General features: G+C 39.9%; 1 protein-coding gene across 1 annotated transcript in view; it reads left to right on the top strand.

Moving 5' to 3' along the window:
- Nucleotides 1-25,953, top strand: part of LOC126253152 (uncharacterized) — a 287,906-nt gene that overhangs the window by 96,288 nt on the left and 165,665 nt on the right. The window contains exons 3-4 of the mRNA XM_049954308.1: nt 14,197-14,304; nt 14,411-14,559. Coding sequence (XP_049810265.1) covers nt 14,197-14,304; nt 14,411-14,559 — 257 coding nt within the window. The remainder of the gene's footprint in view (nt 1-14,196; nt 14,305-14,410; nt 14,560-25,953) is intronic.

Raw genomic sequence — 25,953 nt, 5'->3', positions numbered from 1 at the left:
CTGTAAGACTATGGGCATGAATAGGGAGGTGCTGTCAACAGTGATGAATAGTGTCCAGGAGGTAAAGGGGTGGGGATGGTGAAGGAAATGGTTGGTATCTTTGACTTTGGAGGCTAGATTATGGGCAATTGGTTGGAGGTGTTGATCAATGAATGTTGAAATTCTTTTAGTGGGGGCACAATACTCATCCACAATGGGGCATCTAGGATTGTAGAGTTTGTGGATGTTGGGAGCATGTAAAAGGTGTGTGTGTGGGGTGTCATAGGAGTGAGGAGGGAAATGGATTCAGGGGGGATGTTCTGGGAAGGGCCTAAGGCCTAAGGCTTTAAGCAAGGATTGGAGTTTGTGTCGGACTTCTGGGATGAGATCACTCTGGCAAAGTTTGTAGGTGGAGGAGTCAGACAATTGGCAGAGGCCTTCTGCCAAGTAATCACTGCAATTCATAACAACAGTGGTGGAACCTCTCTCTGCAGGTAGGATGATTACGTCAGGATTTGTTTTGAGGTTGTGTATGGCTGTTCTTTCTACTACTGAAAGGTTGGTGTTGTAAGGAAGGGACCTTGGAAAGGATGGCAAGGCTAAGCTGGAGGTAAGGAATTCCTGGAAGGTGGCCAGTGTGTGGTTAGGTGTGTGTGTGTGGGGGGGGGATCACAGTTGGATGGTGGTACAAACTCGAAGAGGCAGAGTTCAGTGTTGGAATTAGGGTGGTTTTGCTTGGACGGGTTGACACCAAAGAAGTGCTTCCATTGCAGGGATCAGGAGAAAGAGAGTAGGTCTTTGACAAATCCAGCATGGATATACACTGTACTAGTGCCGACATTGTGCATGCTCTGTTGCCTGTGTCTATGTGCCTGTGGTTCTGTCAGTGTGATCATGTGATGTATCTGACCCCAGGAATGTGTCAATAAAGTTTCCCCTTCCTGGGACAATGAATTCACGGTGTTCTTATTTCAATTTCCAGGAGTGTATTTAGACATCATGAAAGTTGCAGCAGTAAAAAAGGGTTAACTGCATTATTCTACAAAAATATCATACTGTAGCTGGGAGTGTGGAAAAGCAGAATTATTCAACATCAAAGAGATGCATTACACACGTGGCAGAGTTAACATCTTTGTTTCTAGAAGGAAGAGATCTTGCTGTACTGAAACTATGAAATCCATTAGGGCTCTCATCCTATGAGTTTATGTTTTGTTTAATGATACTTTAACAGCATCAAACAGTGGAGATTGCAATGATACTAGTGAAGAAACTTAACATATTACATTACTTATATTTTCAGTTCTTTTCAAATGCATAAATGACACTGTTTTAAAATTATTCATTTGTAATACTGGCTTACTTTCTTAAAAATAAAGTTTGTGTTCAAAAAAGTAAAACAGATAATTTTAAATTTATTGCCTGCTTACTGAACTCAAAAAAGTTGTGCAAAAATATAGCGTTACAAAAATGTGGTGAAATCTTGTTTTTCTCAAATTTAGTCATATATGAGATAGCTCTCTGTGGAACTATGTACCTCTGTTATTTTACAATAATTGTATTGTTTAATTTAAACATATTTCAAAAAAGCTTAAGTATGTAATTTAATGAAGTTTGGTGAAGACACACAGTGAAAAGTATTGACAAATGATACTTTTATTTAGAAAAGAAGATTAAAAATGTTTACAAAAGTTTTCTCATGACTGATATGAACAGTTCTTTTGATATAAAATACCCTAAAGTGGGGTGACTTTGAACACTTTAAATTCATTTTTGTAAATTAAACAAACTTTTCAAGATATTGAAGATGCCTCCTGAGATGTGACAAGGTAGCAGTAGGCAAAACACAACAGGGAATGACTATGTTAATGTGGTAATAGTAAACTACAGGAGTGTCTATAGAAAGGTCCGAGAACTGCTCTCATTAATAAATGGTCACAATGCCCACATAGTACTAGGGATGGAAAGTTGGCTGCAACCAGATGTTAACAGTAATGAAATTCTAAACTCAGATTGGAGTGTATACCGCAGAGACAGGCTGGACAGTGAAGGGGGAGGCATGTTTGTAGCAATAAAAAGTGCAATAGTATCGAAGGAAATTGACAGAGATCCAAAATGTGAAATAATTTGGGTGAAGGTCACAGTTAAAGCAGGCTCAAACATGGTAATTTGATGTCTCTATAGACACCCTGGCTCAGCAGCTGTTGTGGCAGAACACCTGAAGGAAAATTTGGGAAATATTTTGAGTAGATTTCCTGACCATGTTATAGTTTTGGGTGGAGATTTTAATTTACCCGATATAGACTGGGAGACTCAAACATTTATAACAGGTGGCAGGGACAAAGAATCCAGTGAATTTTTTTTAAGTGCATTATCCGAAAACTATCTTGAGCAGTTAAACAGAGAACTGACTCATGGCAATAACATATTAGACCTTCTGGTGACAAACAGACCCAAACTATTTGAAACAGTTAATGCAGAATAGGGAATCAGCAATCATAAAGTGGTTACAGCATTGGTGATTTCAGCCATAAACAGAAATATTAGAAAAGGTAGGAAGATTTTTCTGTTTAGCAAAAGGACAAAAAGCAGATTTTAGAGTACTTGACGGCTCAACACAAAAGTTTTATCTCAATTACAGATAGTGTTGAGGATCAGTGGACAAAGTTCAAAACCATCGTACAATATGCATTAGATGAGTATGAGCCAAGCAAGATTGTAAGACATGGAAAAGAGCCACCGTGATACAACAACCGAGTTAGAAAACTGCTACAGAAGCAAAGGGAACTTCACAGCAAACATAAACATAGCCAAAGCCTTGCAGACAAACGAAAATTACATGAAGCGAAATGTAGTGTGAGGAGGGCTATGCAAGAGGCGTTCAACAAATTCAAAAGTAATGTCCTATGTACTGACTTAGCAGAAAATCCTAAGAAATTTTGGTCTTATGTCAAAGTGGTAGGTGGATCAAAACAAAATTTCCAGACACTTTGTGACCAAAATGGCACTGAAAGAGAGGATGACAGACTAAAGGCCGAAATACTAAATGTCTTTTTCCAAAGCTGTTTCACAGAGGAAGACTGCACTGTAGTTCCTTCTCTAGATTGTCACACAGATGACAAAATGGTAGATATCGAAATAGATAACAGAGGGATAGAAAAATGATCAAAATCGCTCAAAAGAGGAAAGGCCACTGGACCCGTTGGGATACCAGTTCGATTTTCACAGAGTACATGAAGGAACTTGCCCCCCCCTCTCCCCCCCCCCCCCCCCCCCCCCCCTTCTTGCAGCGGTGTACCATAGGTCTCTAGAAGAATGTAGTGTTCCAAAAGATTGGAAAAGGCCATAGGTCATCCCCGTTTTCCAGAAGGGGCATTGAACAGATGTGCAGAACTATAGAACTATGTCTCTACTATAGAATTATATCTCTAATGTCAAACAGTTGTAGAATTTTGGAACACGTATTATGTTCGACTATAATGATTTTTCTGGAGACTAGAAATCTACTCTGTAGGAATCAGCATGGGTTTCGAAAAAAACGATCGTGTGAAACCCAGCTCGTGCTATTTGTCCACGAGACTCAGAGGGCCATAGACACGGGTTCCCAGGTAGATGCCGTGTTTCTTGACTTCCACAAGGCATTTGATACAGTTCCCCACAGTCATTTAATGAACAAAGCAAGAGCATATGGACTAACAGACCAATTGTGTGATTGGATCGAAGAGTTCCTAGACAACAGAATGCAGCATGTCATTCTCAATGGAGAGAAGTCTTCCGAAGTAAGAGTGATTTCAGGTGTGCCGCAGGGGAGTGTTGTAGGACTGTTGCTATTCACAATATATATAAATGACCTTGTGGCTTTTTGCGGATGATGCTGTAGTATATCGAGAGGTTGTCACAATGGAAAATTGAACTGAAATGAATGAGGATCTGCAATGAATTGACACATGGTGCAGGGTATGGCAATTGAATCTCAATGTAGACAAGTGTAATGTGCTGCAAATACATAGAATGAGAGATCCTTTGTCATTTACCTACAATATAGCAGGTCAGCAACTGGAAGCAGTTAATACCATAAATTATCTGGGAGTAGGCGTTAGGAGTGATTAAAAATGGAATGACCATATAAAATTACTTGTCGGTAAAGCAGATGTCAGACTGAGATTGATTGGAAGAATCCTAAGGAAACACAGTCCAAAAACAAAGGAAGTAGGTTACAGTACACTTGTTCACCCATTGCTTGAATACTGCTCACCAGTGTGGGATCCGTACCGGATAGTGTTGATAGAAGAGATAGAGAAGATCCAACGGAAAGCAGAGCGCTTCGTTACAGGATCAGTTAGTAATTGTGAAAGCGTTACAGAGATGTTAGATAAACTCCAGTGGAAGACTGCAAGAGAGATGCTCAGTAGCTCAGTACGGGCTTTTGTTGAAGTTTCGACGACATACCTTCACCGAGGAGTCAAGCAGTATATTGCTCCCTCCTACGTATATCTCACGAAGAGACCATGAGGATAAAATCAGAGAGATTAGAACCCACACAGTGGCATACTGACAATCTTTCTTTCCACGAACAATACGAGACTGGAATAGAAGGAAGAACCAATAGAGGTACTCAAGGTACCTTCCGCCACACGTCAGGTGGATTGCGGAGTATGGATGTAGATGTAGATGTAGATGCATTGACATGAAACATTTTGGGAAGTTGCAAGAGGTGTTGCTGAATATAATAAAGCACATTATACATTTTTGTCCCCCATGCTTAGTTTACTTTTTTAAAATTTTTACTGTTCACTTTCACGCCATGGGTCAGGGTCACTTTGAACACGGAAACATTTACCTATTCTGAGGGAATCTTGTCAATTACTGTTAAATGACCCCTCTATTACATGAAACAGCATGGTATTTTGTATATAAATATAGTTTTGAAAGTAACTTATTTAAAAAATTGAGTATTTTTTATGAGTTTTCTTTAGTCACTTGAAACTGTTCGTGTGATTACGACTTAATTTTGCTAATAATGGAAATGGATGCTGAGCTACTTACAAAGTAAGAAAATTATTTAAAACCATATCATTTCAACCCCCCATGAACCATGGACCTTGCCATTGGTGGGGAGGCTTGCGTGCCTCAGCGATACAGATGGCCGTACCGTAGGTGCAACCACAACGGAGGGGTATTTGTTGAGAGGCCAGACAAACATGTGGTTCCTGAAGAGGGGCAGCAGCCTTTTCAGTAGTTGCAGGGGCAACAGTCTGGATGATTGACTGATCTGGCCTTGTAACATTAACCAAAATGGCCTTGCTGTGCTGGTACTGCGAACGGCTGAAAGCAAGGGGAAACTACAGCCGTAAATTTTCCCGAGGACATGCAGCTTTACTGTATGATTAAATGATGATGGCGTCCTCTTGGGTACAATTTTCCGGAGGTAAAATAGTCCCCCATTCGGATCTCCGGGCGGGGACTACTCAGGAGGACGTCGTTATCAGGAGAAAGAAAACTGGCGTTCTACGGATCGGAGCGTGGAATGTCAGATCCCTTAATCGGGCAGGTAGGTTAGAAAATTTAAAAAGGGAAATGGATAGGTTAAAGTTAGATATAGTGGGAATTAGTGAAGTTCGGTGGCAGGAGGAACAAGACTTTTGGTCAGGTGATTACAGTGTTATAAATACAAAATCAAATAGAGGTAATGCAGGAGTAGGTTTAATAATGAATAAAAAAATAGGAGTGCGGGTTAGCTACTACAAACAGCATAGTGAACGCATTATTGTGGCCAAGATAGACACGAAGCCCAAGCCTACTACAGTAGTACAAGTTTATATGCCAACTAGCTCTGCAGATGATGAAGAAATTGATGAAATGTATGACGAGATAAAAGAAATTATTCAGGTAGTGAAGGGAGACGAAAATTTAATAGTCATGGGTGACTGGAATTCGTCAGTAGGAAAAGGGAGAGAAGGAAACATAGTAGGTGAATATGGATTGGGGGGAAGAAATGAAAGAGGAAGCCGCCTTGTAGAATTTTGCACAGAGCATAACTTAATCATAGCTAAGACTTGGTTCAAGAATCATAAAAGAAGGTTGTATACCTGGAAGAATCCTGGAGATACTAAAAGGTATCAGATAGATTATATAATGGTAAGACAGAGATTTAGGAACCAGGTTTTAAATTGTAAGACATTTCCAGGGGCAGATGTGGATTCTGACCACAATCTATTGGTTATGAACTGCAGATTGAAACTGAAGAAACTGCAAAAAGGTGAGAATTTAAGGAGATGGGACCTGGATAAACTGAAAAAACCAGAGGTTGTAGAGAGTTTCAGGAAGAGCATAAGGGAACAATTGACAGGAATGGGGGAAAGAAATACAGTAGAAGAAGAATGGGTAGCTCTGAGGGATGAAGTAGTGGAGGCAGCAGAGGATCAAGTAGGTAAAAAGACGAGGGCTAATAGAAATCCTTGGGCAACAGAAGAAATATTGAATTTAATTGATGAAAGGAGTAAATATAAAAATGCAGTAAATGAAGCAGGCAAAATGGAATACAAACGTCTAAAAAATGAGATCGACAGGAAGTGCAAAATAGCTAAGCAGTGATGGCTAGAGGACAAATGTAAGGATGTAGAGGCTTGTCTCACTAGGGGTAAGATAGATACTGCCTACAGGAAAATTAAAGAGTTCTTTGGAGAGAAGAGAACAACTTGTATGAATATCAAGAGCTCAGATGGAAACCCAGTTCTAAGCAAAGAAGGGAAGGCAGAAAGGTGGAAGGAGTATATAGAGGGTTTATACAAGGGCGATGTACTTGAGGACAATATTATGGAAATGGAAGAGGATGTAGATGAAGATGAAATGGGAGATAAGATACTGCGTGAAGAGTTTGACAGAGCACTGAAAGACCTGAGTCGAAACAAGGCCCCGGGAGTAGACAACATTCCATTAGAACTACTGATGGCCTTGGGAGAACCAGTCATGACAAAACTCTACCATCTGGTGAGCAAGATGTATGAGACAGGCGAAATACCCTCAGACTTCAAGAAGAATATAATAATTCCAATCCCAAAGAAAGCAGGTGTTGACATATGTGAAAATTACCGAACTATCAGTTTAATAAGCCACCGCTACAAAATACTAACACGAATTCTATACAGATGAATGGAAAATCTGGTAGAAGCCGACCTCGGGGAAGATCTGTTTGGATTCCGTAGAAATGTTGGAACATGTGAGGCAATACTAACCTTACGACTTATCTTAGAAGAAAGATTAAGGAAAGGCAAACCTACGTTTCTAGCATTTGTAGACTTAGAGAAAGCTTTTGACAACGTTAACTGGAATACTCTCTTTCAAATTCTGAAGGTGGCAGGGGTAAAATACAGAGAGCGAAAGGCTATTTACAATTTGTACAGAAACCAGATGGCAGTTATAAGAGTCGAGGGGCATGAAAGGGAAGCAGTGGTTGGGAAAGGAGTGAGACAGGGTTGTAACCTCTCCCCGTTGTTATTCAATCTGTATATTGAGCAAGCAGTAAAGGAAACAAAAGAAAAATTCAGAGTAGGTATTAAAATTCATGGAGAAGAAGTAAAAATTTTGAGGTTCGCCGATGACATTGTAATTCTGTCAGAGACAGCAAAGGACTTGGAAGAGCAGTTGAACGGAATGGACAGCGCCTTGAAAGGAGGATATAAGATGAACATCAACAAAAGCAAAATGAGGATAATGGAATGTAGTCAAATTAAATTGGGTGATGCTGAGGGGATTAGATTAGGAAATGAGACACTTAAAGTAGTAAAGGAGTTTTGCTATTTAGGGAGTAAAATAATTGATAATGGTCGAAGTAGAGAGGATATAAAATGTAGATTGGCAATGGCAAGGAAATCGTTTCTGAAGAAGAGAAATTTGTTAACATCGAGTATCGATTTAAGTGTCAGGAAGTCGTTTCTGAAAGTATTTCTATGGAGTGTAGCCATGTATGGAAGTGAAACATGGACGATAATCAGTTTGGACAAGAAGAGAATAGAAGCTTTCGAAATGTGGTGCTACAGAAGAATGCTGAAGATAAGGTGGGTAGATCACGTAACTAATGAGGAGGTATTGAATAGGATTGGGGAGAAGAGAAGTTTGTGGCACAACTTGACTAGAAGAAGGGATCAGTTGGTAGGACATGTTTTGAGGCATCAAGGGATCACAAATTTAGCATTGGAGGGCAGCGTGGAGGGTAAAAATCGTAGAGGGAGACCAAGAGATGAATACGCTAAGCAGATTCAGAAGGATGTAGGTTGCAGTAGGTACTGGGAGATGAAGAAGCTTGCACAGGATAGAGTAGCATGGAGAGCTGCATCAAACCAGTCTCAGGACTGAAGACCACAACAACAACAACATCATTTCAAAACAGTCTGTATGACTGCAATAAAAGTAATGATAAAAAGTTATCACATTTTAAAGAAATGCATCTGTAAACACCCTACACAAAAAGGAAGTTCTCAGGAAAGAGTTTCTACTCCGGCAGATATCATAGACATCAAATTTAAACTCAAAATGACTCCTTCCCTTTCTATCTACCTTATAATCACATAGAATCTTACAAATGCCATCTTTCTCAAAACCTGACACATTGGGAACATTATGTCGCACAAAAAAATGCTTCATCTGATTCCACCTTGGAATGCCATTTCCTCAGAAGTAAAATTTCATCACGTCCAACATAATATTTTACGCTTTTCTTTGGAGAAAGCTTCACTAAAACATATTTTCCATGGAGCTGATGTGTCAAAGAATATGGAAGGCACTGTCCAAAGTCACCCCTTGAAAGACGAGCCTTCATATTTTATTTTTTTATGACACCAAAGGATTAATATAACATTTTTATGCTTTCTGTTAATATTCATTCAACTGGTAACCTTGCCCACAAAAACTCGTTTCAAATTCTAAACTCAAAATGCTTCTAATAATAGGCAAATGTCTACATCTACATCTACATACATACTTCGCAATCCACCATATGGTGCATGGCGGAGGGTACCTCGTACCACAACTAGCATCTTCTCTCCCTATTCCACTCCCAAACAGAACGAGGGAAAAATTACTGCCTATATGACTCTGTACAAGCCCTAATCTCTCTTATCTTATCTTTGTCATCTTTCCGCGAAAGTAAGTTGGCAGCAGTAAAATTGTACTGCAGTCAGCCTCAAATGTTGTTTCTCTAAATTTCCTCAGTAGCAATTCATGAAAAGAATGCCTCCTTTCCTCTAGAGACTCCCACCTGAGTTCCTGTAGCATTTCCGTAACACTCGCGTGATGATCAAACCTACCAGTAACAAATCTAACAGCCCGCCTCTGAATTGCTTCTATGTCCTCCCTCAATCCGACCTGATAGGGACCCCAAACGCTCGAGCAGTACTCAAGAATAGGTCGTATTAGTGTTTTATAAGCGGTCCTTTACAGATGAACCACGTCTTCTCAAAATTCTACCAATGAACCGAAGACGACTATCCGCCTTCCCCACAACTACCATTACATGCTTGTCCCACTTCATATCACTCTGCAATGTTACGCCCAAATATTTAATCGACATGACTGTGTCAAGCGCTACACCACTAATGGAGTATTCAAACATTACAGGATTCTTTTTCCTATTCATCTGCATTAATTTACATTTATCTATATTTAGAGTTAGCTGCCATTCTTTACACCAATCACAAATCCTGTCCAAGTCATCTTGTATCCTCCTACAGTCACTCAACAATGACACCTTCCTGTAGACCACAGCATCATCAGCAAAGAGCTGCACATTGCTATCCACCCTTTCCAAAAGATCATTTATGTAGATAGAAAACAGTAGTGCACCTACCACACTTCCCTGGGGCACTCCAGATGATACTCTCACCTCCGACGAACACTCACCATCGAGGACAACGTACTGGGTTCTATTACTTAAGAAGTCTCCGAGCCACTCACCTACTTGGGAACCAATCCCATATGCTCATACCTTAGTTAGGAGTCTGCAGTGGGGCACCGAGTCAAACACTTTCCGGAAGTCAAGGAATATGGCATCCGTCTGATACCCTTCATCCATGGTTCGCAAGATATCATGTGAAAAAAGGGCGAGTTGTGTTTCGAAGGAGCGATGCTTTCTAAAGCCGTGCTGATGCATGGACAGCAACTTCTCTGTCTCAAGGAAATTGACTGTATTCAAACTGAGAATATGTTCAAGAATCCTGCAACAAACCGATGTTAAGGATATTGGTCTGTAATTTTGAGGATCTGTCCTTCTACCCTTCTTATATACAGGCGTCACGTGCACTTTTTTCCAGTCGCTTGGGACTTTACATTGGGCAAGAGATTCACGATAAATGCAAGCTAAGCAAGGAGCCAATGCAGTAGAGTACTCTCTGTAAAACCGAATTGGAATTCCATCAGGTCCTGGCGATTTATTTATTTTCAACCCATTCAGCTGCTTCACAACCCCAGGGATGCTATCACTATGTCCTCCATATGGGAATCTGTACGAGACTCAAACAGTGGTATCTTTATACGATCCTCCTACGTGAAAGATTTCTCAAATGCTAGATTTAAAATTTCAGCTTTCGTTTTGCTGTCTTCCGTTGCCAGGCCCAACTGATCAGTGAGTGACTGGATGGAAGCCTTCGACCCGCTTACCGATTTTATGTAAGACCAGAATTTCCTTGGGTTTTCAGCAAGATCTTTTGCTAAGGTATGATGGTGGTAGTGGTTGAATGCTTCGCGCATCACTCTTTTTACAGCAGCATGAATCTCTACTAACTTTTGCCTGTCCTCATTCTCCCAATCTTTCTTGTGCTGCGAGTGCAACTCTCTTTGCTTCCTGAGCATTCTCTGAATTGCGCTGTTAAACCACGATGGGTCTTTTCCATCCGTAACCCACTTTTTGGGCACATGCTTGTCCAATGTGTTTAAAATTTGCCCATAATTCTTCCACTCCCATCATACCAGACGTAAATGAAGTTGATTCATTTACTAAGTGGGATGCTAACAACTGCTTATCTGCTCTTTCTAGTAAGAATACTCTCCTAGCCTTCTTGACCATCTTTTTAACTTTCGTAACCATAGTCGTAATGACAACATCATGATCACTAATCCCTGTCTCAACACTGACACTGTCGATGAGGTCTGGTCTGTTTGTGGCTACCAGATCTAAAATATTTCCATTACATGTTGGCTGTCAATTTAGGTGCTCAAGACAGTTTTCGGATAGTGTGTTCAAAAGTAATTCACACGACGGCTTTTGTGTACCACCTGTAATGAATCCATAGACATCCCAGTCTATACTAGGTAGGTTGAAGTCGCCTCCGACTAATATATCATGATCCAGGTACTTCTGCGATACAGAATGTAGACTCGCTTTGAATGATTCTAGAACTCTCACGGTGGAACCTGCTGGCTGATAATAACACCCCACAATTAACATTATTTCCCCTAGCCTGTTAAACGTGTCCACATAACTTCACAATCACACTCTACTTCGACCTCAGTAGACACAATATTTTTGTCAACTGCAATGAAGACACCACCTCCTACGGTGTTTAATCTGTCTTTCCAATACACGTTCCAACTCTCACTAAATATTTCAGAACTTCCTATCTCAGGGTTCTGCAAAGGTCTCAGTCCCGAAAATAATTTGTACGCCACACGCTTCCTGGAGGGCAGTAAATTCAGGAACTTTATTCCAAACACTCTGAAAATTTACTGCTAATATCTTGATAGCTGAAGTGTCTTTACATTGAGTGCGTCCTGATTCCCCTGCCTGCATGTCGATTGGTGAGTGTTCATCAGGACACCTCGCGCTACTGCCTATCCTAAAAAACTCCCATATGCATGCCACAAGTACTCTGCTACCCGAGTAGCTGCTTCCTTTGTGTAGTGCACCCCTGACCTATCTAGGGGCATCCTACTATTCCCCACCCAATAGCACAAGTCTATAAATCTGCAGCCAAGACCGTCACAGAGTCGACGAAGCCTCTGGTTGAGACCCTCCACTCGGCTCCAAACTAAAGGACCTCGATCCTCCCTGGGAATGATGCTGCAAATAGAGAGCTCTGCTTGCACCCCGCGTGCGAGGCCAGCGGTCTTCACCAAATCTGCCAGCCCCTCGTACGAACTGAGTATTGCCTCAGAACCCAAGCGACAGGCATCATTGGTGCCGACGTGGGCAACTACTTGCAGACGACTGCTCCCCGTACGCTTGATAGCCGCAGGCAAGGCCGCCTCCACATCTTGCATGTGACCCCCCGGCAGACAAACTGAGTGCACGTTGGATTTCTTTCCAGCCCTGTACGCTATTTCCATAAGGGGCTCCATCACCCGCCTAACATTGGAGCTCCCAATAACCAGCAAGCCTTTGCCCCCGTGTGCCTGCTCGAGCCCTGCTGAAGGAGTGGCCACCTGCCCACTGACAGGACGAACGGGCGAGGCCAGCCGGACAGCCTCCACATTGACCCTCCGCCTTGAGTGATGCGAACGCATTGCAGTCCGCCACTCAGCCTGAGGTGAGGACGGCCCCAACGCGCCGGGTACACTAGAAGGTGCCTCATCGGCTGAGTCAGCGGACGCAGCAAGCGACACCTGGGGTGTCTCAAGCGATGCGACAGACCCTCCGCCGTCACTGCACCTCGAGGCAGCAGCCTGAAGGCGGCTGACCGTGGCCAACAGAGCGCTCAGCTGCTCGCGAACTGCGGCCAGCTCCTCCTGCGCCTGCACACACAGCATGCTCACACCCTATCCATCCTACTGCTAATATCTAACGACTCCACAAAATCAATAAGCGATATTACTCCTCTCAAATATGAGAATACACAAGGATTGTATGTAATTAAATATGCAAGCGCACAAACACTTGGAAAGAAATTAAGAATCAAACTACAAAACAAATATGAAAGCTAAATATGCGACTCGCTACCGCACTGCTGCTGCACTGATACTTCACCAGTGGCTGCTCAAGGCTCCAATGTTTTTGTGTTTGTGAAGGAACTTACATTTCCAGCAAATTATTTTATTTTCTGGTGTTAGTGATATTTAATGACTCTGACCTTAGTTCCATATTTACATACTAGAAGGCAACATTTACTTTAAAAAGACGTTAAATTGCTGTTCAGAGTCGCCTCGCTGTTCCAAGTCACCCCACTTTATGGCATCAATAATTAAGATTATATGACATATAAAAATCTGAACAATGAAGGGGTAATTTTATACTAATATTCTTGTAGAAACCAAAAAATAAAACTTAATTTTCTTGGAATAGATTGTTGTTATGTATTACCTCATTGCAACAGTACCTGCTATCAGCAGATACACTAATACTGCTTGCACTAAAATTAAACTTCTGTAACAATGAAATTATAAATAACATTTCAAATTATTAAGTTAACTAACCTGAACAGCACTTCTATCAAAAGACGTTCTTTATGGTGCAGCAATTCTGTTTAAACTTTTTAGTATGTAGATAACACCTTCAAGAATCAGAACCATTAAAAATGCTTATTTTTGTGAAGCAGTAGATAAAAACAACTAATCAAATTTATAAGAGGATGGTGGAAGTTTGCTAATAATTAATATAATAACCCCAGTAGAGTGCATGAAAAAGAAGTAATAATAAAGTAATTTTTATAATGAAAAACATGGACAGATTAGCAGTAGTTGTAATTGGTTGTTGATATACTTTACAGAAGAAGCTTCCAATGGCTGTTTCTTCCTGTTAATGTATAATAACCTATTCCATGTCCCTGAACACTTCATGATGGGACTGAAGGAACACAGTGCCTTTACACCTGTGCATCTTGCGGCTCATCACCGTGTGGCTGTATGCTGCCCTACACGGAAGTAGAGGCACGCATGTAGGTTGCGTGCTTTTTTCTTAACATGTGCATACGAGTTCCATTCACACCTGTGTTAATGCTGGGCTCCAGCACTTACATGTGAGGCAAGCTACAGCCACAAGCAATTAGCCACAAGGTGCATAGGTGTAAACACACCTTTATGGTGCCTTCTTTCCTCCTTGCCTGACACCCCCCACCCCCCTCTCTTTGCCTTCTATTAGGGTTAAAAATAGTACACATATCTTACTTTGAACATTAATGTATATCATAGAGTACAGTGGTGTTAATACCAATTTTTTGATGTCAAATAATTACTTACAAAAGTTTGGTGACTCAATAAAAGAATTTATATAAACTCATTGCTTATTTTTTTCAGGCATTTGATGCAGTGTTCTTCATGGCAACCAACAAGAAAGGTTTTTATTTTGTCGCTGGTAGTGAACGAAGACCATTAGGGGTGATAAATGGTCTTTGCTATTTAATTGTGAGTAAACAATAAGACTATTTGTTTGCTGAATAAACGTTTACTTTAAAGTACATTACATTTTTCTTAATATGCATAAACTTTTTAAGAATTTTATCAATTGTAGGTGCCTGGAATAGGTCTTCTGTGCAGTCAAAAAATACCAGATACTGTTTTGTTTGGAGCTAATGATAATGAATTTGGTGCTGAAGGGATCCTGTTTAAACCTGTTACACCAATGAAGAAATGGAAAGTGAGCTATAAAGGAAAAATGTGGTATATATTTTAGTCTGGATAAAATAAGTGGACTGTATACAGTTAGAGATAAATTACTTTATATTTTGGAAAAAAAAATAGTAGCTTTAGAAAATTTGACAGAAATTAGGAAGTAGAACTCAGCTGCTATATGATAAAAATTATGAAACAAAAGCTGCAAATCAAGAAACAATGAAAGTCTCAACTTCTACAAATACACATTTATAGAACTGACAATAACTGGAAAAGTAATTTCCATGTTACTTTTATCTCCTTGCTTAGGGTACAGAGTTGTACAAGTTGTAGTTAGATTCAATAATTGAAGGTCCTTGTTAGCTGCTTGACATGTAGCAATGCTCATTGTCATCAGACGAGACCTCTGTTGTATAGTTAATGGGTAACTACTATTATTAATGCCATGGTGGGCTTGCAAATACTGAGCTATGATTGGGAAATGAACAGCAGCTATTTCTTGTAACTGAAGAATCAGCAGTTTTCTTTCTTTCTTTCTTTTCTTTCCCCCCCCCCCCCCCCCCCCCCCTCTCTCTCTCTCTCTCACCCTCCAAGGAGCAGGCTTTTCCATTGATTTTACTATGTATATGTAGCTCAAGCAACCACAAATAGATTACAGTATTACAGTAGTTTATTGATGTTTGTTTATTAAGGCTGTTTCTGACAGTTGCTTCACTTAATTTGTGTGTGTGTGTGTGTGTGTGTGTGTGAGAGAGAGAGAGAGAGAGAAGTATTAGTGTTAGTAGTAGTAGTTGTAGTATAGATACAGTTAAATGCGTTGTTTTATTTATTTATTTTTTTATTTGTTTCATACTCCATCAATCTCTCAGTGAAGAAACTGTATTGCAATTGACTATGTCCATACAATGTATATTGTTAACGGATGAGTAAAGTGATTGAATTGAACTGAATTGATAACCTCATAAGGATATAGTGTGTGCCAGTTCCTCTTTTCTACATTTAATGTTGGTCCAGTAAAGGCGTACCTTCTGCTTGCAATAAATGAGGTACAGGATTTCAGTTTTTTGCCTTGTGTATAAAGATGAGAGTACGTTTGACCTTCAAAACCCTCAGGACAACTTTTTGTGGCCAAAAAAATACAAGAAATTTTGGTACTTTTTTCAGGTTTTCATCTATTACTCAGAAACTAATGCACCCTACTGAAAATTTTACTGTTGCCAAAATGAAAGAGCATTACATTTTGCGTTGAATGATACAATTTCGAAGTAAAAATTGGGGCAGCCATTTGGCCTTGATCAATTGTTAAAGTTCAGTAATTTTTGCTAACTTGGCTAAAAAGTTGGCTCCAACACACGTAACTCAAAAAGGGCTACTCCAGATGAAAAATGTCTTTATCAGAGTTGTTTCATGTTATAAAAACATCCAGTTCTTCAATGTTAGGAACTATTAAGCGTTCATATACCTGAATGCCAATTTTTTTAAAAGTCAAAGTTATTCAGTTAAAGTGGGAAGACAGCTCCATAATGGACACTATAAGCTTTCTATCTATATCTTTTTAATTTTCTTCAGTCATGTGTATTTATATTCTTTTTTATTTATGCCTTAATTGCTAAGAGTGGCTTCTTAAAATGAAAACCAAGTACATATTAATGGCCGATATGTATTTACGTATGAGTAATATAAAAATTTGTTCAAATGAACAAACAAAAGGGCATGACAATATTTAAAAACCACACAAACACACACACACACACACACACACACACACACACACACACACACACACACACACAATTTAAATATCAGAGATTCACATTTCATCAAATTTCAATTCCATCAAGGTCATTTGGGAGACTGTGCCAGGTTCTGGTCCAGCATCCAGCCTTTAGTATCCATTTTGGCACCTTCAGCAACTTCCTTGTTCTGGAATGTATCTTCAATCTCTTCCTCATGTTCATCAATCTCAGTTTCTTGGACATTCTTGCAAGATAAGCCAAAACAGTGTTTGGCAGTTCAGTCCAGATGTGCGATATCCACATAATACTGTGCATCCTGTTTTGCATGCGCAGGAAACCATCTTCAGTAGTGTGTGTAGTGTCACAGGAAACAAGCCTGATATGTTTTTCTACCATCCCTTCTGGCTTGGATCAGTTTTCTTCCCCAGCTATGTTTGCACTTGATGGTAGGATCACAATGAGTGCCACCTTGCTGTATCTGATGTTGGCGGTAGCCTTTCAAGTTTGAAAGATTTTTTCAGAGCAGACCTTACAGAATGTTAATACCTGAGCTTGTCCAATGTCACGCATTTGGAATTTCCATACAGTGCTAATATCAACTGTGACTTTTGCTCTGTAAGGTTTAGTAAATGCCCTTGCCCTTGACCAAAAAAAAGAGGATGTGGTGTGTCCTGTGAACGCATGGTTAAAAACTGCAGGATCGAAATTGGAAGAACTACTGGAGTACCACACTCCTGCTGATTACCCTCATCCATGTTTATGGAAGTACAAGTTACTGTAGTTGTTTCCTTGATCCATTAGGAGAACAAGCACTTCAGTGTCCTCGTTCATGATTGCCACACTGTCAGACTCAGCATCTTGGGGAAATAGCTGCTTCACAATTTATGAATCTGCATCTTCTTTTGCCTGCAGCACTTGAATACCTCCATCCATAAATTTCTACATGAGCATCAAAATCAAGTGGTTCTTGTTGCTCTCATTCACAAAAACTTCTTCTGCGTGACTGCAGCACTTTTATCTTCATCAAAAATGATATCTGATGAAGAACCTGGTGTCTTTAAATGACAAGATCTTTCAGAAGACTTTGTTTCCATTTTCAAAGTATCATTTGGGTAGCCATCAAATATAACTGTGATTTCGGATCTGTAGTGCTTTCACAAATAGGTTTCATATTTCATACAGATGACTCCAAAGTTTTCTTTGATGTGCCAAACTAATTTATGGAGCAGGTGACCATGATCCACCACAAAGCTTCTTATTTTGGGTTCGTCATTCTGTTGTAGAGGTGTGAATGCATCATAGAGAAGTGATGTTGTACCCTTATTGAGATCATCTTCTCTGAACAATTACATGGGGTGTGGGGAAATTTCAGATGAGAAGCAGAACTTCAAGACTTTATCAGACTGCTTGATAACACACATTCTGTGAAACAATGTTAAAGGGTTTATGGCAGGAATCCTATTCTTCCCTATCTTGAGAGCTACAGTGGAGGATGCAAGTGTTATAACTTTGAGGTTATAATATATGTCCCAGTACTTCACAGGTCCATTCATGACATTGCTTTTCAGCTACCCCAATAACAGTATCTCCTAATTCAAGTTTCATCACCTTATGAACATTATTGTGTTTCGCACAGGGAAATCTGCTAAGTTCCTCCCAACTAGCATCAATTTCCTTGCCGCAATAAAAGCAGTGTTTATTAAAATCAAATACCTTCTTGTATGATTGAAGATTTGACATTGACAGTGCAGGGCCTCTAGTCAAATATGATCTAATCAGTTTTGGGTTATTGTACTTCTGATAAGCACTGTGCACATAAACTTCAGCCAGACCAGTTAATAACTTACGATGCACTGTGATTTACCTATCCTAACCGGATTGTAGTAGTGTTTCCAATCCTTAATGTTTCACTTTTACCACATCACCATCTGCCCAATTGCCATCGCATGTAAAACACACCTCCATACAATTTGGGCCACTCATTTTAAATGAACTGACCACACAACAAAAGTAAATTCAAATACAGAAATGAGAATTTTGGAAGACAAGGAGTTTTGAATGTGTCCTTCAGATAACACAGGAAGACTGGGCATGACTAAAAATGGAAACAATAAAAGGAATGGAGGGGATAGCAGCCTTGCTGTTTATGACATGTCATTCAAGGGAGATCTGTAGATACATCTACACCCAAAGGTGAGACATATTTATTTCTTCCTAGTGGAAATTACATTTCATTGAATGACTTCGACTTACAAAAGCTACAAAATGGAATTACTTTGACTTTCAAGTGTGTGAATGCTTAATACTGCTTAAAACTGAAAAACTAGATGCTTTTTTAACACAAAATTTCATGCTCTACAACTTTGATTACTTGACTTTTTCATTTGGAGTAGCTGTTTTTGAATTACACACATTGTTGTTGACTTCTTGGCCAGGCTGGTAAAAATGACCAAGCTATGACAACTGATTGTGGCCAAATGACTGCACCAATTCTGACATTGAAGTAGGTCATTTGAGGCAAAATTTAATTTGCTGTCATTTTGTTAACAGTAAAATTTTCGGTAGGGTGCATATTTTCTGAGCAATAGGTGAAAATCTGAAAGAAGTGCCAACATTTTTTACTTTTTTTTTTTTTTTTGCTACAAAAAATTATCCTGAGGTATTTGAAGGTAGAAAACTTGCATTCTACGTGCTCTCACAACTATGTGCATATGATAGAAAATAAAATCTACTACCTCATTTTTTGCAAGCGAAGGGCCTTTTCTGTGATACTGTTACTGGACTATATAACAGTTTGCGTGATCTTTCTAAACACACCAATAGGTAGGTAGTAATGTTACACAAAATTCAAAAGTTAGATCATATTTTCAGTATATGTAAGTGGTTAGATGACAAATTACATGATGTAACAGACATGGCAAATTAAATATAATGAGGAAACCACTGAAAAGATCTGTGTTTGCTACATGACTATCTACATAACTGTTCAGTCTTCCATTGTATTACATCAGACATAAATTTTAGAGTTCTAGGAGGGTTTCTCATTGTGATGAAGAAACTCTTCCAAACTGCAAAATGACCTTCCCAGAAGAAATTGTCTCATATACTCCCTCAACATGAGCTTATCAAACTTACATTTAATATCAGGAGGAAGAGCATTATAAGCATACATGCTCCTGTACTGCACTCCCTTCTGCACCATCTTCAGATATTTGCAATCATTGTGGAAATTGTGTTTTCTCCTTGTATTGTATTCATGGTATTCACTGTTTCTTTTATACAATTCAGTATACATACTGGGAAATCATATTAAGAATTTTTAGTTTCCAAACAAGATTTCTATAACTACATCTACAGCCTGCATCTCTCATTATTCTTCCTTTTCTGTCCTGCACGGCATATGTAGATACTGTTTATCATCACTTTTTCCAGTGGGTATTCCAAACCACAGGGAAATGAACATGTGTTCCTGTAAGTCTGCAATAGCTTGAGTTCACGAAATGAGCCAAACACTAACACATCTGGGAAATAGCAAAGTCGACATAGCAATACAACAGTTTCATACCATTAATCACTTGAGACTGGAAACACACTAAGTCACCTTGGCCATGCAGTGGTGCAATATGAACAGCTACAAAGTACAGCAAGGAGTGAGCCGTGCACTGTGCCTGGGCCATAGGCTGAGCGGCAGACAGTTGCCACTGGGTGTGACACCTTGTGACGTGCATATCTTGGCAGCAGCTCCTCTATATGGCATGCCACTGCCTTAGTACCTCAGACATGTCCACTTCAACATTAGGTGGGGAATCTGAATCACTGTCGGATACAGAACTTATAATTTGTTTTTGGGCCAACAATATTCTCTTTGCTTGGGATTGGTTTCTGCAAAATATAATTCCATATACTATTAGAGAATGGAAGTATCTCTAGTATGCTGCTTTCATAGTGTTTTATTCACTGCTCCCAGATATAATACATAACACAGAAACTGATGAGCTGTGTCTCTTCTGAAGGTTTATTATACGAGAATGATGAGATCAGTTCACTCTGCGTTTAATCATAACAACCAGGAACTTTGTTGTTTCAACTCTTTCTATCATTTGTGTGGCATACTTAACAGTTAGCTCTTCCTCAGTTTTGGCAATTGCAGTGACTTTAAAAAGCTGGTTTTATCAAAGTTTAATCAGAGTCCAGTCACACTAAACTGTTTTACTAAATTGATGAGAATAGATTTTACAAGATTTTCACATGTAAACTGTCAATCATAATGTTGGTGCCATCTACAAAAATTGTAAAATTGCATTGTAGCTTTGTGCTTTTTGGTAAATTCAAACAAAGTAAAGTCAGATTGGAATATAAAAAAAATCATGAAAAGAATATACTGCTACTCACTGTAAAGACGACAGACTGAGTTACAGACAGACATGAAAAAAAGACTGTTACACATTTGAGCTTATGGCCAAAGCTTTTTTCAGAAAGGAAACCACACACTAGCAAGCACACCTCATGCTGCTATGGATTGAATGGAGATAGGGCTCATGTGTGCATGAGGCATGCTTACTTGTGTGAATGTGTGTGTGTTTACCTTTCTGAAGAAAGCTTTGGCTGAAAGCTCAAATGTGTAACAGTCAGTTTGTCATGCCTACCTGCAACTCAGCATGTCATCTTTACAGTGATAGCAGTCTTATATCATGATAAGTCATTTATAAGTATCAGGAACATGAATGGAGCAAGAATGGATTCTTGTGGCACTCCAAATCTGATACTTCTCCACTCTGATGAAGCCAGACCACCACAAAAATAGTACATTCTGCTTCATGTCTTAGAGGTATGACTGTAACCTTTTATTCAATACACCAGTTATTCCTATAAGGTAGCTACCTGTAATAGTACTCAGCAGTTCAGAGTGTCAAAGGCTTTTGGTAAATCACAAAATAATCCAGTTGTCACCATTTTGTCATTTAGAGACTCCAGAACTTCATTTATGAAAGCATAGATTCCTTGTTTGCTTGACAGACCCTTTCAGAAACCAAACTGTCTTTCACTGAGAACATTAAATCTATCTATATGTCCCCAAATTCTTGTATACTTCCACTTTCCCACCTTTTGTGAAGATGGGTTTCACAGTAGCATATTTGAGTCTGTGGAGCACATCTCCTTGGTGCAAAGACACATTGGAAATATGGCTAAGTGTGTGTCTTATAGGAGCATAGCAGTGTCTCAACAAATTGTTAGCAATATTATCTACTCCAGTGGAATTTTTATTCTTCAGACTGATTATTGTTCTTTCAGTTCCAGATACTGTGATAGAGCTAATACAGATATTACTGATATTTCTGGGAACAATGTTTTGCATAAAACTCAAGGCTTCATTAAAAGAGCCCTAGCAGACTATTCATTCCGACAGTGACAAGAAGTGTTTGTTGAAAATATGTGCTATGTTTTCAGAATTACATATGATATTTCCTTCATTTTTAATTTTGAAATCCTCTAAAGTACTTTTGTTCTTCCCTGTCTCCCATCCAACAATATGCCAAATAGTCTTCATTTTATTATTGAGTTATCAATTGCATGTTCATAATAAAATGATTTTCATTTTTGTTTAAACTTGCCCAGGATCTTACAGTACATTTTATGTGATTAATTTTTGTTGTAAGATATTCCAGTGCCTGTGTTATTCTGCTGATGATGTAATGCGGCAACCACAGCTATTACGAAACACACCAGATGAATTCGCAATTGTGAATACTGACTTCCATCAGCTGTGGAATGGAGTTTTCACTGTCATTATTCCATTCTACAGCTAATGGAAGTCAGTATTCACAATTATTCGCAACCGCAAATTCATCTGAAGTTTTGTTGTGTCCTTAGACATTCTAACTGCAATGTAAAGTTCCCTCTTTGTTTTGCATGATTATTTGATTTCCTTTGTGATCCAATCACTTCACAAACAAGGAGGTAAAACAAAATTAAAGAATTAGAAGTCCATTCTATTACTGGTAGTGTCTTCAAAAAATATTTTTTGACTGATGCATTTAATGATTTGGTTAACTATATGATTGAAAGGCAGGTAGGGATTTATGTTGCAAAAACTGGAACTCTTCTGAAGGCAATGTTATTCAGAGAAATCAATGTTGTCAGCTATGACAATGGTAAGGCGGCACGTGATGCAAAATAAACCAGTAGTACTAGAAAACTTTAAATGGTCTGAAGATATGGCAAAACCTTATTTCAGTTTGAGAATTGGTAGATTTCACTGCAATAACAGAGATGAATATTTGTCAAATGAAATGAAAACCTGTTTTAAAAAGGAGGGAATTGATTGTGAGATGAGCACAACAAGCAAATGGAATACATGAGTGCATGAATGGGAACATTAAAAACAAGGCTCACTTGATGTTGTTGAACAGTAAACTTGAAAACTGTTTCCTGTCAGAAGCAGTACAGACTCCTGTTTACTTGATAAACAGAATGCCTGTGTGTACATTAAAAATGACTGTACTTGCTACTCTGTAGCATGGTGAAATGCCAAAGCTGCAGAAACTGTTTGGTTGTGTGGCACAGACATGACTTACTGGAGAAGTAATTGCTTGATTCCAGAATAAAGAAGTGCTTCATGGATGGATATTTTGTTAATGGATATCAGCTATGTTTAATGTATTACAGTGTTTAGGCTGCTCAACGGAGAGGTCATCAGCAAAATTCGCTGCCATAGATGCATGAGAGTGTTATCCATAGCACCTGATGTCTGGCATGAGAACCATTGTCCAACAGCATAAATTGTGCAGCACAGTGAGGGCACAAAGCAACATTGTGGTCGTGCAATAATTGGAAATGTTGAAATTATGTTCAAAGATGGTCGTTGGGGCCATCAATCTGGTGCTAAAGCGTATGAGTGGTGATGACAATGAATAATCACACAACATAGTAGCACACTTTTGTTAATGAAAGGAGTGTACACACTAGAAGCATCTGAACTCGTAAGGCAGACACCTCCCACCCTTTCCCTGTAGTGTGGGTAGTGTGGAGCACTGTGAGGGAGGTTACATGAAGTGTGGAGGAAGAAAGACTGTGCAGAGATGGAGAAGTCTTCCAGGAACATTGTCATTTGTAGCAGAGTAGCCACTGGGAGGCGATTTACACCAGATGGTAGTTGTGGAGGTGGGCTAGCATGCAGTAGGGGCGGCCATAGTATGAATGTGTGCCAGCATGGTCTTACAGAGGTGCTGTGCAATGGAGCCACCTGCAGTCCATCAGTCTGCATGCTGACATTCTGTGAGGAGGTCAATGTCTGTGAGCTTGATGTTGACTTCTTTGGGGAGGAATTCATGGATGTCCAGTCACAATTTGAAGATTGACAGTATGGCTCCATTAGTGGAGGGTCAACAGGTGTAGCACAGGGGAGAACTTGACAGTTGTTGTTGTCTAGTGAGATATTTGTAGTGTCCTTGCAGGTTTGATGTGGTTAATAGATGCTGTTGGGGGTTTTCCATTTATAATAGTATGTGAAAGGTACGATATTCTGTTTGAAACACCTTTTTGGAGCCTGAGTATGAGGATGTAGGGCAGGTTGTACCATGTCATCTCATAACATTACAAAGTTATAGTCTTTAAGTACTTTATGTAGAAAGACTTTAGACACCAAGTGCGGAAGGAGTGGAGGTATGTGGAGGTAAGCAGTGTGTTGCTTGCCATGAAAGACCAGGTCAGATAGGTGTGGAGGCATAATTGATGGTTCTTGGAACACAAAGTCGGCTGGCAGAGATAGCGTTTTGCCAAATGAGATTTCAGCCAATGAGGCTCTGAGTTCATGTTTTTGTGCTGTGTGGACTCCCAGAAGTATTCAAAATAGTGCCTCAGTCCATAGTCCACCACGGCACACGGAGGCTGCCTTTAATGTGCAGTGCCACTGCTCGACAGGACTTTGTAGTGCTTTGGAATCACTTTGTACCTGCCATACTGCACAGTTCTAGGAATAGGGCAGATTCAAACAGTGGGCCCTGGTTAGTTGTGGTGGAGTTCACCCCTGGTGGCTGAGTGGTCAGCACGATGGAATGTCATGCCTAACGGCCCGGGTTCGATAACCTGGCTGGGTCAGAGATTTTCTCCACTCAGGGACTGGGTGTTGTGTTGTCCTTATCATCATCATTTCATCCCCATCAACAGCATGTCACTGAAGTGGTGACAACTTGAAAGACTTGCACCAGACAAATGATCTACCTGACAGGAGGCCCTAGCCACACGGCATTTATTTATATAGTTGTGGTGGATATGAGGTAGCCATATGAACCAGTGCATCATCAACTGAGTGGTTTGACAAATGCTGGGGTGAGTCAAATTATGGAGCTGCTTGAAGACAACTCAGCAGAGTTGTTGAGGTACAAGGAAGTGTGCCCGATCTTGTGAAACATAAACTCCATTGATCTGTAGGTTCATGGATGGGTGATGGATGAGAGCTTTTAACTGTTGATCTTGTTACTGTGCCACAGAAGAGTGTTTGTAGTTGAGGTGAGATGGCAAGGTGCTGATGCATGAGAAATAGTCTGTCATTAATTTTCTCCATGCCTTTCAGGTGGCAGACATCCATGGTAAGCTCATAAATGTGGTCTAAGTGCCAAAACTGTTGGTGGCAAGAATCCTTGGATGGGTTTCAAAAAGAGTTGGTGAGTGGACGATGATGAGTGTAAATATTTAGGAAGCATTCTACTATGTCTTGCACGAAGTAGTGCACTGCTTTGTAGAGTGCTAGTAGTTCCCTGTTATAAGCAGACCACTTGCTTTGTGACTGCATGATCTTGCATGAGAAAAAAATGCAGTACCTGCTGAATGCCCCCCACCATTTGTTGCAGCACAATGCCGATGGCTGAGTAACTCATGTCTGGTGTGCAATAAGGAGGGGGTGCACCATAGTAATGGTCTGGGCAAGACACTCTTTAATGCATTCAAAAGAAGGTTGCATATCAGTTGTCCATGTGAGTTTGCTTTTGCTGTTTGTGTTCTTGACAGCAAGGGATTGCGTTAATGGTGTTAGCGGGGAAGCTGCCTGCGGAAGGTGTCTTCTGCAGAAATGCATCATGCCTAAGAACCAACATAGTTCTTGATAGTCTTGTGATGGTGGCAGTTGCTGAGTAGTCTCTATACATTGTGGTGTGGGGTGAGTGCTTGGAGCATTTACAGTTTGTCCAAGGAAGACAACTCCTTTGAGTTGAAATTATCATTTCTCTTCATTGATCATGACACCATTGTGAAAGAGGGTATCCAGAACATGTTTGAGTTGCATATTGTGAGAAGTGTCTTCAAGTGAGAAAATTAAGATGTCATCAAGATAAGCATAAAAGAATGGGAAATTGATAGTAAGCCATCAAGGAAGTTTGCCATATTTGCACCAGTTGCTTAAGTTTGTGCAGTATAAACATAAACCTGAACAAACCAAAATGTGTGATAAGAGCCATTTTGTGAATGTCTTCTGGATACCCAGATATTTGGCAGCAGATTGTTGCAGCACAATGCCGATGGCTGAGTAACTCATGTCTGGTGTGCAATAAGGAGGGGGTGCACCATAGTAATGGTCTGGGCAAGACACTCTTTAATGCATTCAAAAGAAGGTTGCATATCAGTTGTCCATGTGAGTTTGCTTTTGCTTTCTTACAGTCAGTGACACTAAAAACAGAGATGCTTGCTAAATAATGGGAATGGGTGCAATCCT

Source organism: Schistocerca nitens, chromosome 4, assembly GCF_023898315.1.
Source record: "Schistocerca nitens isolate TAMUIC-IGC-003100 chromosome 4, iqSchNite1.1, whole genome shotgun sequence".
Lineage (NCBI taxonomy): Eukaryota > Metazoa > Arthropoda > Insecta > Orthoptera > Acrididae > Schistocerca > Schistocerca nitens.
The sequence above is the reverse complement of the archived record's forward strand: the minus strand, read 5'-3'. Positions and strand labels throughout refer to the sequence as shown.